Source organism: Pantherophis guttatus, chromosome 5 (genome assembly GCF_059756535.1).
Source record: "Pantherophis guttatus breed Tessera chromosome 5, ASM5975653v1, whole genome shotgun sequence".
Taxonomy (NCBI): domain Eukaryota; kingdom Metazoa; phylum Chordata; class Lepidosauria; order Squamata; family Colubridae; genus Pantherophis; species Pantherophis guttatus.
The window spans coordinates 104433379-104450674 of NC_142067.1; the positions used below are offsets into that span (position 1 = coordinate 104433379).

The 17296-nt window shown below is 37.4% G+C and overlaps 1 protein-coding gene across 1 annotated transcript in view; it reads right to left on the reverse strand.

Annotated features, from left to right (window-relative positions):
• Positions 1-17296, reverse strand: part of STK24 (serine/threonine kinase 24) — a 34904-nt gene that overhangs the window by 13472 nt on the left and 4136 nt on the right. The window contains exons 2-6 of the mRNA XM_034418393.3: positions 12375-12605; positions 4489-4545; positions 3777-3885; positions 3530-3687; positions 1836-2021 (exon numbers count right to left, since the gene is read on the reverse strand). Coding sequence (XP_034274284.1) covers positions 1836-2021; positions 3530-3687; positions 3777-3885; positions 4489-4545; positions 12375-12605 — 741 coding nt within the window. The remainder of the gene's footprint in view (positions 1-1835; positions 2022-3529; positions 3688-3776; positions 3886-4488; positions 4546-12374; positions 12606-17296) is intronic.

A 17296-nucleotide genomic window follows, 5' to 3' on the forward strand; every position in this document is an offset into this window, starting at 1 on the left:
AATATGGCTAAATTTATTTATTTGTTTATAAAATTTATTGGCCGCCCATCTTAGAAAGAGTGGTTAAGAGTTTCCACAAATTTTGAAGCAATGGGGAGGAGGGATCAATGAAAATAAAAGTGATATTACTTGTATAGCTCTTATTATCAATCCTATTGATCTCACCTCCACCCATTTATCCATGCCTCAGAATCTCATATATTTGTAAAAAAAATGTTCTGCAATTGCTCTTTATAGAATAGATTATGTATAATTCATTTTTCTTACTAAAAGTACATTTTTCATATAATGGAAAAGTAACATTTATTCAAACAGTAATTGTGTTTATTTTGAATTTACATTATAATGTTTTCATTCTTGTAGCAAATTAAGTGTATAAACCCAGGAGCTTCTCTTTTTGTTTAATATGTGGAATAAGAAACTATCAATGTTGACTTCTGGTTGACACTGCAGTGAGATCAGACACAAGGAGTGGGTCTTCGCACTCCTGTGCCAAGTTCTCACTGTTGGTGGGCTCCAAAAGGAGCCAAAGCCACCCTGTAGTGCTTAACTACAGGGTGTAGTGTATGATTAACAGCGCTATTTTTATTTGTACTAAAATGTATGATACCCAGATGCCACATTGTTCATGCATTGATATGGATATATTGTAAAATAAAATAAAAAACTTGAAAAAAGAAAGAAAGAAAGAAAGAAAGAAAGAAAGAAAGAAAGAAAGAAAGAAAGAAAGAAAGAAAGAAAGAAACTTATCAATGCTGTAAATTAAGACAGGTTATTTCTGTAGAAAGTGTAGAAAGAAAAATACATATTTTCCAAGTGAAACAATCCAATTTGTCTCATGTAATGAATCTGAAATGTTATCATTACCATCATTTATTACTTCTCATTCTTTATTATTTCATTTTCATGAATTTCTATAAATGTTTTACATAAACTGTATTTATGCAAATATATTTGAATATATTTCTCCACCTTTCCCCAATCAGTTTATTTCTTTAGTTGATATATTTCTTTCAAGTCTTAATTGCCTTACGTATCATTAAAAATAAAATATTAATATTTCATAATCCTTTTTTTAATTTCCCGGTTTTGGGGAAGGAGGATTTCTGAAACTAGAAAAAATAAAAATGTTTTTATTTCAGGTCTTCACTATTTCAAACTTTCAACAAGTTTTCAATTATGGAACAGTTCCAAATATCCTCACTATTTTATACAGCACTTGAACAAAATTGTGAGTAGGACAGAAGTAAAGTAGGTAGGTAGGTAGGTAGGTAGGTAGGTAGGTAGGAAGGAAGGAAGGAAGGAAGGAAGGAAGGAAGGAAGGAAGAGAGAAAGAAAGAAAGAAAGAAAGAAAGAAAGAAAGAAAGAAAGAAAGAAAGAAAGAAAGAAAGAAAGAAAGAAAGAAAGAAAGAAAGAATTCTCTTTGGCCAAGTATGACTGGACGCACAAGGAATTTGTCTTTGGTGCATATGCTCTCAGTGTATGTAAAAAGAAAAGATACATTCGTCAAGAATCATAAGGTACAACACTTGATAGGTCATTCAGTGTATACACTATATACACTTAATTATGTATATATGTATACATTAAATATACAATAAATGCATACTTCTTCAAATGAAAAGAAGATAGTACTCCATCCTTGGTTTTGAGTAAGGAGCATAAAACAAGTTTAGATTTAACTCTTAGATAGTATACTTATTATTTTTAAAATAAATGTTAAATGGCATGAAAATTCATGTAGGTTCATTCCTAGGGCTCTGAAAAACAAAGACGGAGACAGCTCTTCTGCTGCTACAACATGCAGAGACACCCACCAAAATCTAGTAACTTACAAAGCTGGGATCTTTGTTCAAGCAGGCCTCAACGAACTCCTTTAAAGGTTTGCTGTAGTTTCCTTCCAACGTTGGTGGGTTGTTCTTTGGGATCAGAAATAAAACTTTCATTGGATGTAGTTCAGAATGTGGTGGTTCTCCTTTTGCAAGCTCTATGGCCGTTATGCCCAGGGACCATATATCTGCCTATTAACAGAGGGATGAATTTATAATTTGACGGAAATGAAAAAGTGAAATCATTTACATCTTTTTTTACCAACTGTTCATTTTCAAATGTACCTGTTTTCCTCTCTGCTTCTTAACTTTAGCTACAAAAACAGCTGCTTGGAAAGAAATGCCCAGGGTTGCAAGCATGAGCAAAGCGAGCTTGCCCTTTACATTAACCTCAGTCAAGGAACATCATATTAGTGAAAAAGATGAGAGTTTTAGCCAAGGGTAGAAATGGATTAATATACACATTTCACAGAGGTCAAATCTACTTCTCTTAGCAGACCCGGTCTCACAACTTTTTGTACCTTCTAGAAATGAATCAACTGTTCTCCAATGCTTTTCAGGATTCTTTTATAATGAGCAATCTACATAAATGGCAGCTACACAAAGAATTTTTGTTGTCAGTCGCGTATCAGGTGATATAAAAGCTGCATTATTTTAGCTGGTGCAAAAAGTAGCAGTTAACGATAACGGAGAATATTTGTAACTCAGGTTGAAATGAGGTGTCCTTGGTGGTCTTTGAGCTTGTTTTCTTGCATATGTTTTATTACCCTAACTAGGTAACATCATCAGTGCTCTGATGATGTTACCTAGTTAGGGTAATGAAATGTCTGCAAGAAAACAAGGAAGCTCAGAAAGCACTAAGGGCCCCTCAGTAGCAGTTAACAATAACCAAAGAATTGAGTTGGCGCAGTGGTTAGAGTGCAGTACTGCAGCTACTTCAGCTGACTGCTAGTTCAGCAGATCAGCGGATCAAATCTCACCGGCTCAAGGTTGACTCAGCCTTCCATCCTTCCGAGGTGGGTAAAATGAGGACCCAGATTGTTGGGGGCAATATGCTATTTAGTATACTGTCTTTGGTGTACACGAGACAAAGGTGGAACTCTCTCCTCATGTATCACTCTCCTCGTTGCGTGTATCTGCATTGTAGTTCTCCGTGTAGAGTTGAAGAAGACTGATTGCTTGCCTGGTTTTGCTTAGCATGTGTATGCATATATACTGTATTTAACTTGTATATAAGCCACTGTTTGTAAAGACAAAACCTCTGTATCCTGTATTTTGCTCCTGGGTTGTCTCAAAATAGTAGTCACACTGTGAACACTCTGACACTTTCTCCATTTTTAATAATAGTCTTTATTTCAAATAAACGTGTATTGGAATCCACAGGCCTCTTCTGTAAAGGTCACCTACATGGACCAGCTCTCAAACTCCTACAATTTTCTGCCACTCAGATTAAGCTTCTAAGTATTCTGGAATGTGACTGTAAGCAGAATGCAAACAAGTGGAAAATGCACATCTTTTCCAGCATTCCCATATCATTCCACATGTGAAAATTACAATTGGAAACCATGGAATGGCCGTGCTCTCTTTTATAAAAATTCCCACGGATGAGTTGCCAAAATGCACATTTACACATCTCACAGTGCAAAATATGTTTCCGTCTGAGTGATGCCTGAAAATATTAAGTAGCACATTAATCTTACCTTTGAATCATAAGCAGATTGCTTTATTACTTCTGGTGCCATCCAAAATGGTGTGCCCACAAATGTATTTCTCTTTATTTGTGTATCAGTTAATTGTCCAGCTACACCAAAGTCTGCTAGCTTGACTTCCCCTTGTTCTGAGAGGAGCACATTAGCAGCTAGAAAATATTTTAGAAGAAATTTGTAATTGGAAAAAATAAGCTTAAATTGTTAAAATGCTAACAGAGCCCCAATAGGTTTTTTTTACCTTTAATATCTCTATGAATTTTCTTTTCTGAATGCAAATAATCAAGTCCTTTCAGAATCTCTCTTAATATTGTAGCAATCTGGATTTCATCAAGTGAACCTGGTTCTAACTAGAATAAAATACATTATTTTCAGGACAAAACGCCAAATAATTAATGATCAATAACTTGAAACACTGAAGTCCAATAAAGTACATTTTTATTTATTCTAGTTTTATTTATATTTGTTATAATGCTCAACAATTCTGTCAAGTCCAGGGATATCAACTGGCACAAAGTCACCCAGAAGCATTCTTGGCTGAGAATGTACTTGAATTTAGGCCCTTCAGACATGTTAATCCCTCATATATTTATTTTTGGGGATAGCAAACACGCAGGTTTCTATGAGGCCCATCCATGAATAGAATTTCAAGGTATGGTTTGGATGTGAAAGACTCATCCATCTGCACATTTGATTAGAAAAATAAAAGCTGTAATTGGATACCCATAAGCTCTAAATGCACTTTCAAATACGTTTCCAATATTATTCAACCAAGATTTTTTTCAGTATATAATTCTTCCTTATTACATGAATAATTAAAATTCTGTTTGTGAAGTTTACAGTTCAGTGGCCATAGATCTATTTTTATGATATACATAAGACACAAAAGCTGCAAGATAATATTTAAAAATTCAGATGAATTATAGAAATTGAAATAAAAACTGGTTACTTACAAGGTCAAGGGCAGATCCACCACCAAGATATTCCATTATTATCCATAATTTTGTGTCCTGTTAATGTATACAAAATGACATTCAAATAATGAAAAAAACTAACATCATCATAATTTTAAGTGTTTACTACATTATGCCTGCCCCTTATCATATCTGTATCTTAATAACTCAAAGAAAGCACATAGAGAATGATAAAATAAATATGATTTGCCACCATAAATAATGGCTTATTTGTCAGAATAAACAAACAGATGTACCAGTTACAGGTAGTCCTCAATATATGACCACTGCTGTGATCAGAGCTTCCGTTGCTAAGCAAAGTAGCTGTTAATTGAGTCATGTCTTATTTCCCAGTCATTTTTGCCACGGTTTAGCAAATCACTGTGATTGTTCACTAAAGCATGTGGTCATTAATTATATCCTGCTTCTTCCATTGATTTTCCTTTTTGGAAGCTGGCTGAGAAGATTGCAAGTGACAATCGCATGACCTTGGAATACTGCAACCATTATAAAATCCATGCCAGGTATCAAAGTCCTGAATTTTGATCATGTGGCTGAAGCACTGTGAAGGTCAGTCAATAAGTGCAAGGACCAGTCAAAAGTAACCATTTTTGGTGCCGCAGTAATTTTATATAAGCCTAGCAGGTCTTATAGAATTAAAGGACAAATTTGGAACTTACAACAAGCCCTCAAAAATATCTTCGAGCTATTCAAAGCAGTTTTACTATACAACAGAAGCAACTAAAAAACCCTGGATTTCAAAAGCACAGAAATGTTTATCTTCTGCCAAATAATCTTAGATACAAGTCCTAATTTAAGTGATGAGATGCAACCACGCTTTGGACTGAAAATGCCATTGAAACTGCTTTTCTAAAGAATGTGTATTTTAAGCAACAAAGAAGAATTGGTGTGAAAAGGCAAGTTGCCCTGTCATCTCATTCTCTGGCCTTGGCCCTTCACTTGCCAGAATGCCTTTGGTCTCAGATCAGAAGGACAGACCAGCAGGAGGCTAGGCAGGCAAAGGAGGAAAGGAGCCAGGCAGGATGGAGGAAGGACAGGACATTTCAGGGATGGGATAAGCTGGCTGAGTCACCTTAATGTGGAGGAACCTATGAATGGGTATGAACATGGTTCATTTCTACAAATTTGTGTTTTTGATAGGGTGAGTCTTTAGGCTCAGCCATATAATAAGTGTGCACTAGGGGAACACTAACCTTGTGGAATCACTTGCATTATTTGGGAAAAATCGTTTATCGTTTTTTAGCAGCTGTATAGAAAAAAACATGCAACTTACTCAGCATCTGCACTGCTTTATTGATCTACAAAACAGCCATTCACTGGACAACTTTGATTACAATCAAAGGAATGGTATTAGAAATGGCTCTATGGCTGGGTTTCAAAGTTGAAAAATTCAGTGAAATGCCATCTATTCTGGAAATGGTAAAGTGGAATTGTGGCATTAAAAATACGTGCAGGCTAATATAAAGCAAATAAGAAACTGGAAGGGACTGAAAGCAATACAAAGCTGTAATAAACTATCATTCCAATGGCAAGAGATCAAGTAATTCTTGCTTATTTTTTTACTGAGCATAATAAGAGTGAAGACTGTTCAGAGCTCCGATCACATCCTTGTATGGGTAAAGGTTTAGTATCATTTAAAGAAAAAAAAAGGAAATTATCTTTAAAGCCTATTGACTATGGCTTCAGAAAAATAGGAGGGAAGACCTAGAACAGGGGTGTCAAACTCACGGTGTCATGATGGCATCACGTGACATATCACAACTTTTCCCCCTTCGCTAAATCGGGCATGGGCGTGGCCAGCACGTGACACATCCAGCCTGTGGGCCGCGAGTTTGACAGCCCTGACCTAGAAGATGGCCTTATTCTGACTATTTCCTTCCTACTGCATCTATATGTAATATGAACATCTCTCTCATAGGACTTTATCTATCTAATGAAGAGGACATGAACCACAAAATAAGATGCCCCAAGACTCCCTGTTTTGTTTTTATTGAAAGGATCTAATCCCAGACAAGAAATGAATCCAGTTTTTTAGCTATATTGGAGAAAAACTATTGAAGCTAAAAACTGAGACCATGGCAATAAATTGCCTAAACCCACTTGAATTTCTATGATCAGGTGTTTTCTTTTGTTTGGTATGGTACTGTATTGTTTTACAAAAATCTCTAGATCTTTACTAACTTGATAATACAAAAACTCAATGGCAAAGAAATCAGCTTCTAAAGTCAGTCAATTCTGGGGGGGGGGTTGTCATTACAACTGAAAGCCTTACATCGATTTACTTATCCCTCTACTCTCACTTCAGCTTTCTTGATTTTCACAATCTGAATTAGGAAGGTAATGTTTTTCTCTATTCTTCTCCCCAGCTAAATCACTGATCTGGAAATCCTCGCCAATCTACAGCAATTGGCCAAAAATATACCAGTACATTCAAATTTATTTTAGCCTGTTCTGCACTAAAGAACATGTCCAACAAACTTTAACTGAATTCTTTCAGATTGACTTAGTCCATTAAGCTATAGCTAAAAGTAGCCTCAGGACACTTACACGTCTCAGTTCAAGGGCATTCAGTACCGAAATTAAAAGTAGCCAGTGCTAGACAGAATTCTTGTTCTTCAAGGTGACATTTGTAATGACTTAAAATATCTGCATACTCAATTCAGTAAATAAGGGTTCTGAAAACTAAGATTAATAAAATGGGCTGGCAACTTATGGAACAGCATTCCCTTAGAGCAGGGGTGTCAAACTCGCAGCCTGCGGGCCAGATGCGTCACACGCTGGCCACCCCCACCCCCGGTTTAGCGATATATCACGTGATGACAACGTGATGCCACAAGTTTGAAACCCCTGCCCTAGAGATTCAAATACTCATGATCCTATTAGTCTTTCACAAGGCGTGGAAGTTTTCCTCAAGATTTGGGTCAGGAGGTTAGCTGAATTCTGTTGTTACTGATGTGTTTTTTTATGAACAGGGACACTGTTCATTCTTGGGCACTACACTTATGGTTTTCAAGTTTTTAAATCTGGGTGAGATAGCAATCATATAAATAAATAATAACCTGCATGTAATCCTAAAATCTCTTCTTCAGTCTCCAAAACACAGCTTCCTAGAGCATATTTCACATTTTTAAGTCAGGATGGGGTTCACCCATTTTTTAAAAAAGAAGACCCGCACTGCAGCTCTTGGAAACAGTACAATAAATACATTTGGTTGTGTGGTTGTGCGCTTCCACAATAAAGGATGTGTGGCAAGACTTTTTTGAGAAACACAAACTGTTCATGACACATCTACCAAAGAAAAGATTTCATAGGAATTTAATATTTGGCTTCTGTCACCTTAGAACAATTTCAGTATTACTATTAGATAATATGCATATATATGTGTGTGCGCGAGTATCACATACATACAAACATGTTTACCTTAATCTCTATTCTCAATTTATGAATTTTGACTGAGGGCAATACTGGAACCTTTCATGTAACATCTTTACAACAACAAAATGCAGATTCATTAACAAATATTTTGGATTACAAAAAGTAGGTTTGTGTTTCGAAAACAGGAACTGTTTCTTGTAATAATAAACTCAAAATAGAATCTTAAAAATCCTCAGAAACATAAGCATCTGCAGGGAAGAGCCTGTTTTGCCAGAAGAACAAGTAAAACCTGTGTTTGTTCAATTGCTGTTGAAGCTGCAATGAGGTCAAACAGGACAGGCAAAAAAAGGGAACAGCAAGCATTTATGGAAACTTCTCAGTTCTGATAGAGTGGTTCAGCAGGACATCAAGAATTAATGCCAAATGAGAAAGCTGTTTTACTTCAAATCCAAGTGCCAGTAGGGTCTTTTAATAACGTGATATGAAAAAACTATTTTTCTCAATGACTGAATTTATCTTGTCAATAATTGTGCAGTAACTTTAAACATTAAAAAGGTTTGGAAACTGAAAAAAGTTATACATGTTTGATCATTTTACTTAACAATACTCTTGAGATAGCTTTAATCTTTATTATTATTTAAACCCTGGGTATCATGATGATCAACTGTCCTCAGATATTGGTATATTTTTTTGAGGGGAAATACAGATCAACTTCCAATTTATCTTCTGAATGCTAATCCTTGCAAGAAAAGGAATATTAATGTCTGTCATGTTTAGTTTTCCACTCAGCTACAAGGAAAATGCACATCTTAACTATGAAGAATATATTTGGCAAAACAAATTGTAAGATAATTTACAGTTGGGAGACAACTAAGGAAGCTGTAACACAAATAGCTTCAACGTGATAGGAAAGTAATATCCATATATAGGTTTATTAGTAAAACCAGTCAATTTGTTAAACTGGATTCTTAGTCAGATTTTGAATTTTATCTACATTATTACTGCATACAAATCACTGCAAAAGACCTGATCTGTCTAAACAACATATTTTTACATATCTGTATCTTTCTACATTACAGTAAAATATACAGATAGGGAGCTGTAGACTTAAAAATTATAGTCTTTATGCGTGACTATAACGTACCATACAATTGTTGCTTCTTCTTTTTAAGGATTTCAGAATTTGCGGCCTGTAACAAAATTGGCCAAAAGTGGAGCCAGCCCTACCATTCTGACATTTTAAATCTCATAACTCATTGGACAATTATTTCTGTGCTACTTTTCAGTTATAGCATTCGGCTTTTATTGACAGACGTCATTTCTTTCTCTTTTTTCCCCCTGCTACAAATACAGCAATATTCCATTAAAGGTAGTCCACATTTAGTAGATACAATTCAGACCAGCAACTCTGTAGCTAAGCAAAAGATTGAGTTATGATGTCATTTCCCATTTGGTCATTAAGCAAATCACCATGGGTTATTAAGCAAGACATTAGGTGACCATGACTTGTGATTTTACTGCCGGCTTCTCCATTGACTTGTTAAAAGCTGGTTGTTAAGTACACAAATAGCAATCAAATTACCACGGGACACTGCAGCAGTCATAAATGTGAGGACTGATTGCAAAAGTACTTTTTCAGTACCATCATAACTTCAAACCATTACTAAACATAGTCATTAGGGGAGATATACCTATAGTACAATCCCACAATCAATCCTACATAACCAATCCAACAAATTTGGAAAGTATCTATTGTACTTCTAACTGGAATATAATCAGCCATATATCCACAGAAAAGCAAAAAATAAAAAAGGAAAATAAGCAGAAACAAACTATATCATAATCAAGATAATACTAAATTTGTAACAGTTCAACTATTTCAAGGGTGTCAAACTGAAGGGTCGAATCTGGCCCGCTGGGTGCTTAGATCTGGCCCACAGGCCACCCTGGAAACAGCGAAAGACTGCCCCACAGTGCCTGCCAGCAAAAACGGAGCTTGGGAGGGCCACACGTGGTCCTCCCAAGCTCCATTTTCAGCTGTGATGGCCTCCTGCAGCCCTCTGCCAGTGAAAACGTCCACGTCCATCCTGGCCACGCCTCCCCCAGCCCACTCGAGGTCAGACACAATCCTGTTGCGGCCCTCAATGAAATAGAGTTTGACACCCCTGAACTATTGTATACATAACTAGTTTTTTTTAATTCTCTTTAAGAAATGAGCCTTTATGGAAGACTTATAATAAAGGATATAAGAAGAGGTTATCTCAACAGTCCCTAGATTCTACTTCTGTAGCGACAGCATAAGCCATTCACTTCACTCTGAACATCTATCATTATGTATCACCCGCACAACTGTCCTTCCAAAGCAACCAAGAGTCTCAAATACTTTTATTCTGCAAGCTATCATACATTTCCAACATGGGTCTCTCTATAGGTTTTCAGATATCTGACTCATTTGACTTTGGTAAGCCAGGGTTTTGTGCCATCTGGATTCTGAGAATATTTTATTTAGCATCTGTTATCTTCTGTAAATTATATTTCTAAAAGGTTTGTGGATATTTTGAGGATTGCTTATTTTGCCTATTTTTTTTTCCAAGGCTCTCAGCGCGCATTTGAGAGCACAAGGCAGTTTGACATTTTAGCGCCACCTTCTGGGAAAATAGAAGAATGAAACAGAAATAATGATCCGTTTCTAAAGTCTCATTTAAAGGACAACTATACTGCAGGCACATGTTCGATACTGTTTGAGGAAAGCCATGAAATCTCACTGTCTCTTGTTGGATTAGTGCAAAAGGAAAAAAATATATTTGAAACCAGGAATTCCTAGTCACTGTGGTGGTAGGGAAAGCAACAATGATTCAGCACCTAGCCCATCCATGCTATTGCCATGCTGATCCTCTTCCTAGACTTAGTTTAAATATAGACTCTTAGACTACACAGTGTTAGTGTACTATAGGTGCAAAACAAAAATCAAATAGTAACTAAAATATCCTTGTGCACTGACATGATTCTCCAGGACAGATCTAGTGACCTTCAAGAACTTTTATCTAATTCTACAAGCTGAGAACATTTCGTTCTCCAAACTACAAAACTCACTCATGCACTGTTTCTTTTAATACCAAACTTGGCATCTCTGTGGAGTTTCTACAGGAAAATGCAGCGGCTTTTCCAATTTATACCGAGTTCTGGTTTCTACTCTCACAGGCCCCCAAACGTTCAGGGCAAGTTCTTAAAGACTGAAGTACAAAACCTGGATACACACAGCATTCACATTATTAGCAACTGAGAATTACCTATGGTAACTCTGCCTCAGCTACTATCTCTCTAGATATATGCAAAAAGAAGAACCACCCACATTGCATGGATCATGGACACTGGTACCTGATGTCACATGAGCCCTACAGGAATTTCCAAAATCCAGAAACCAACTCTTAGACTTCTGACCACCTGTCTGAAAAGTCCACCATGGTCCATTCCTATTCATTCCTAAGTGTTAGACTAGGTATCATCTAAAATTTATTGGATCAAGAACTACTAGGAGCTTCTGCTTTGCTCCTTCAATAACCACATCAAAGTTATTATTTATTTAATTTATATCCACCTTAACTACCTTAGTTAAAAATATCAATCTAAGTAAAATTTAATAAAAGCAGTTACACACAACTATTCCCTTAGTCTGATGAACAAGAGCTAAGCTGGCTAGGAAGACTTTCTTAACCACAGTAATATTTGGTACTGAGAACATCTCCAAAGAGAAGTACATTCCATAGTAAGAAGCAAGATGAGGGAAAACCCTCTTCTGGGTATCCACGAAACAAGTTAGGAAAACTTTTAAGAATCTTTTTGGCTGATCTTAATGTCCAGAAAACTTCAACAGTGAGGGAGATAGTTCCTGAAATTGTCATATCATAAGCTATTTAAGCCTTTAAAATGCAACACCAAATCTTCTGAGGCTTCCCAAGCTAAGGAAACCGTCAGTGTTGGTGAAGGGGATTGCAAATGGAAAGAGACAAGAAATGAGAGTTGTGCAAAAGAACTTCCCTCGCTGCGGATAAGATGAAGGAACAACCTGCAAAATGAGTCAGGATTATCTTGCATTCTGGATGCTTTCCAAATGACAACTCCCAAGATTCTTCATAAGAAAAGTAGTAATTAAAAGGTTAAATTAGCACCAAAGTTGTATTTATTCATGAAAAAGTTATGTGTGGGGATATATCACCCCGCATAACATACATACATGTATGCATGTATATAAACGTATATACACCTTCTCTAAATATTCTGACTTTATAAGAACACATGTACTTCAATATTATATTGATCAGTTTTCAGCATATATTGATGTCTCTATATAAATAAGCAGAAAGGTCTTACAGAATGAATGAATGAATGTTTCATTTTGTCTAGGCTTCCAAATGTCAGAGGGCTTCATTATAGATGTTTTACAAATACTCCGATTCATAAAATAGGCACACTGTGAAGAAAACACTTACCTTTAAATAAGACCCATAATATTTGGTGACATATGGACTGTCACACTGACTGAGTACTGTTATTTCTTGCTGTATATCTTCTATTTCATCTTCAGCTTCTTCAAGATCAATGATTTTTATAGCAACAACTTTCTGTGTTCGATTGTCAATGCCTTTAAAAACTTCACCAAACGAACCTTTGCCAATCTTCTCCAGTTTTGTAAAGAGTTCTTCTGGATCTGCCTTCAAATTCTGGAAGAAATATTTCAAGGAACATAATAAATAAAGCTGAGGTTCCTGGATTCATGATTCTTCCACTTAAAATGGAGGAAATTCCAGAAACAAGAAATATAAAAGACTCAAAACAAAGGATCCATGAAAAATAAAGCAAAAGTAGAAATAAAATTAGATTTGGTTTTTAAAAATTATAGATTATATTTGGGGGGTTTGCAAAACTGAAGGACTTGAGCAAACAACCAGGATGTTGGTTAAAAACAAAACAAAATTGGAAGGGGAAGTGAGGGACAAAGGTAAAGAGAAGACAAGGGTATATTATCTTCTGTTTTGGCTATTATCTCTGCAATTACTTTGAAGACTAAGATTTACACACCATTTGCGACCTATCTCATCAATTTAAAATTCAACCTACAAACATGATAGCATACTTTAACTTCCTTTTTCAATAAGCACCTAAAATTACAACAGAAATGCAGTTTCACACTGTGGAGTCTAATATTAAATATACTAGTGCTGTAATAAATCTTTTTATTATAAACAACAGGGAGCAGATTGATCACAGTCAAGTATAACTTGAACATTACACAAAGTTAACACCATTATTGAAGTTCCATTATTACTTAAGATTAAAACACCATCCATATTTGGATGGGTTACAAATCTTCATAGGTAACAGCCATAAATTGAAATAGTGGGAAAGGATGAGAGGCAGCTCAAGAAAAAATAACAAGCAATCATCACTCTGGAATAGTCTGCCACTGTGACTTCCACAGAATTGATCCACATCATCAGTTACTGGAAGATGTATTTTAATTAGTCTGTTTTTGATTTCAATATTTTTGCATAGGCACAGAATGAATATATTTGATATATAATTTAAAAAGTACCTAAGCAGTTTAACTCTAGTTTAGTTTGGCTGATGTCAAGAAAATCTAAGCAGGATTGAGACACCGTGAAGTCCCTATGGTTTTGATGGTGAAACAAAAAAAAAAAAGCACTTCCTGGAAGTAGCAATAGTAAACCATTATTGTCAAAATAATAACATGATCATACTCATGAAATCAGCAACAGTCAGTTTACACACCAGAAAGTATTTTCCTTCTATGGTTCTGTGCCATGAACCTTTTGGAGAAAAGACTGCGAAACCTACAGATTTCCAACCTCTTTTCAGGAAAATGTATTTAAATGCATAGATCTAGGCCGGGGTCCCCAACTTTGGCAACTTTAAGCCTGGCGGACTTCAATTCCCAGAATTCCTCAGCCATTTTATTTTCTTCATAAAGATAGTCCCCAACTTACAACCACAAATGGGACTGGAATTTGCACCCCTGAGCAATGTGGTCATAAAGCAAGATGCCATGTGACTTAGAAACCGCAATCCCAGCACTCCCTGTTAACTGAGAACTGCAGGTCATTAAGCGAATACCCATCCTTATCCAAGATACTTTGGGCATGATTTCTCCCAGTCCCAAATCTCAGTAATGTGTTGTTTCTAATTTCCTCCACCTGCCTACCTCCCCGCCATCTCTGCCCTTCTGGCTGCCCTGCACCCTGCCTAGTGGGTAGAGGCAGCCCCCCCAAAACATGCAGCACTGAGACTGTAGTGCAGGGAGAAGCCACAGCCACTCCAGTCCGCTCTAGAAGCCCAGCGCCAAACCGCAGTGTCTGGGAAGCCCAGTAAGCACCAGCATTTGTTCGCCTAGTTGCCTTCTCTCCCACCTTCCCACGCTATCCTCTTACCATTTGTGCCAACCATCACAGTTGAAGCAGAAGCACCTCACTGCCTTTGCTGTCTTTTTGGACCAGCTTGTATCCACTTCTCCAGCAAATGCTTCCTACATGTGCCCGCCCCCCTCCCAACCCTGATCTAGCAGCCTGGCAAAAATAAGAATGCCAGCCAATGGGGAAAGCCAGAACTAGTTTCACCCAGTGGAAAAACACAGGTGGTTGGCTCCAGGAGCCACATGTAGGAAGTATGAACCAACCCTATGCCAACTTGCAGCGTTTTCCCATTGGGTGAAATCAGTGGTGAAATCCAAATTTTTTTACTACCGGTTCTGAGGGCATGGCTTGGTGGGTGTGATGTGGCTTGGTGGGCGTGGCAGGAGAAGGGTACTGCAAAATCCCCATTCCCTCCCCACTTCTGGGAGAAGGATATTGCAAAATCTCCATTCCCACCCCACTCTGGGGCCAGCCAGAGGTGGCATTTGCTGGTTCTCTGAACTACTCAAAATTTCCGCTAACAGTTCTCCAGAACCTGTCAGAACCTGCTGGATTTCACCCCGTGTGAAACCATTTCGGGCCTTACCCCACGGACTAGAATTCTTATTTGCACCATGCTACTGGGCCAGACTGGGGACACACATGTAGGAAATGTTTGCCAGAGATGCTGGAGCACCATGGTGGCCCCAGGTCCAAAAAGGAGACAGCAAAGGCAATGAGGCAAAGTCAAAAGTGGATGTGGGGAACTGGAGGAGAAGGCAGCTGGGTGAATGAATGCTTGCTGGTGCTTCCTGGGCACCGAGGTCTGGTGGCAGGCTGGGTTGGCCATGACTTCCAGGGGCTTTGTACCGTGCTGCGACTCAAGATCGTCTTGCAGCCCTAAAGGCACAGGGTTCTGTGTCTGCTTGCAAGGCAGGATATAGGGTGAGGGTGGCCCAAAGGCAGAAATGGGAGGGGGATGGAGGGGGGGAGATATAAGTGCAAGTGAGCTGCCCAGCAGCCAAATTTTGATCACATGACTGGAGACACTGCAACGTCCGTAACTTCAGAGAAGGATCATAAGTTGATTATTTTTTTCAGCACCATCGTAACTTTTTTTTTTTTTAATTTATATGCCGCCCTTCTCCGGAGACTCAGGGTGGCTTACAATGCGTTAAGCAATAGTGACTTTGAACAGTCACTGTACAAACACTTGTAAGTCAAGGATTCCAGGTATTGCTAAAAGTCAACAATGACCCAACCCAGGCTGGAGGCATCATGCATAGGATGAAGAAAGCCTAAGTCATCTCTCAGCCCCTAAACCCTCTTATACACCATGAAGAGGGAGCAGCTCGGTACAGGTAGTCCTCGAATTACAACAGCTCATTTAGTGACCCTTCAAAGTTACAACAGCACTGAAAAAAGGGACTTATGATCATTTTTCACACTTACGACTGTTGTCCCCATGGTCCCGTGATCAACATTTGGATACCTGGCAACTCGTTCATATTTATGACGGTTGCAACGTCCTGGGGTTATGTGATCTGCTTTTGCGACCTTCTGATAAGCAAAATTGATGAGGAATCTAAATTCACTTAACGTTACTAACAAATGCAATGGTTCACTTAACAACGGTGGCAAAAAAAGTCATAAAATGGGGCATAACTCACTCAACAAATGTTTCGCTTAGCAACATAATTTTTGGGTCCAATTATGGTCGTAATTCAAGGACTACCTGTACAGTCAGATGCATGGCTCCACTTTGTGGTTATTTCTAACCTCATTTCTTTGGAGAATAAATGTCTACTTAAGCATAAGCATCAGTTCAGGTTTAGACAACAATCTGTCTCACAGAATGTGGAGAAGAATGCCGAGAATTCATCCTGAGAGCCAAATTTGTCTTAGATTAATCTGTGTTAGATTAAACACTGAAGCAAGCAGTATAAGGAAACAAAGGGCAACTGAGAATGGAAAATTGATAAAGCATGAAGATGATATTGAAATTGTGACTTTGAACAATAATTTATAACCATACTGCATGAAAGACTATTAACAGGATATAAAATTCCATATTCAATAGCGCTTTTTGGCGCTAATCCTAATACTGTAGATATACACAAAAATCCAACATGCCAAATATAAATATAATGCTTTGATTGAGTTGACTATCTATACATGTGTGTGTGTAGGTAGGACATCATGATGATGATGATGGTGATGATGATGATGATGATATATCTAAATCCCAACTTTCCTCTATCATAGTTTTCAAGGTTAATATGTAGGCAGAACCAGGCCCACATAGTTTCAGCAAAGTTCCTGTATTTTTAACTTGCTCTTTCATTAATCCTATTTAAAAGTAAATCCTATTTAAAAATATTAAGAGCCCAAATTAATTAAGCAGCAACCACACACTGAAAAGTCCTGAGCAACTGAATAGTTTGTTCCCTTTCCTCAAGACAACTGGAACACAAAATGATTCACCTCAATCTGACAAAATGGTGTTGGAACGGAATGTACAGAAAATCAGTTAAGTATATCCTATATTCCCTTTAATTTTGAACAATGACATTATGATTCTAGACACAAGAGCTATACACAGCATTTTCAAGAGGTGTTTCCCAGAATACTTTAAAATAAAGCAAGGATCTCTCTTTGGAGCATTCAACTAGCTACATCTTTTGCAAAGCTCACCTGTCCCTAACCATTTTAATGTCTGTGTGCATAAGCAACACTTCTTGCTAGTCCCAGTGAAACTGTTCCCTGGAAATGCCCACACAGGCAACAGGGGACAAATAACAATGCATTTAAAGATTAGTGCTACAATAAAATAACCAGATGCATTTTCTTTGGACAGGCAAGTCTTTTTACAAGTAGTAGTAACTTTTTACATTTTAGTTTTAGCTAGAAGTGCACAGAATCCTAGGGATGTGTGGTTGAAATAGCAATAAAAGTAAATATATATATATACAGATACATGATCATCCCAGAAAGAAGGAAGTAAA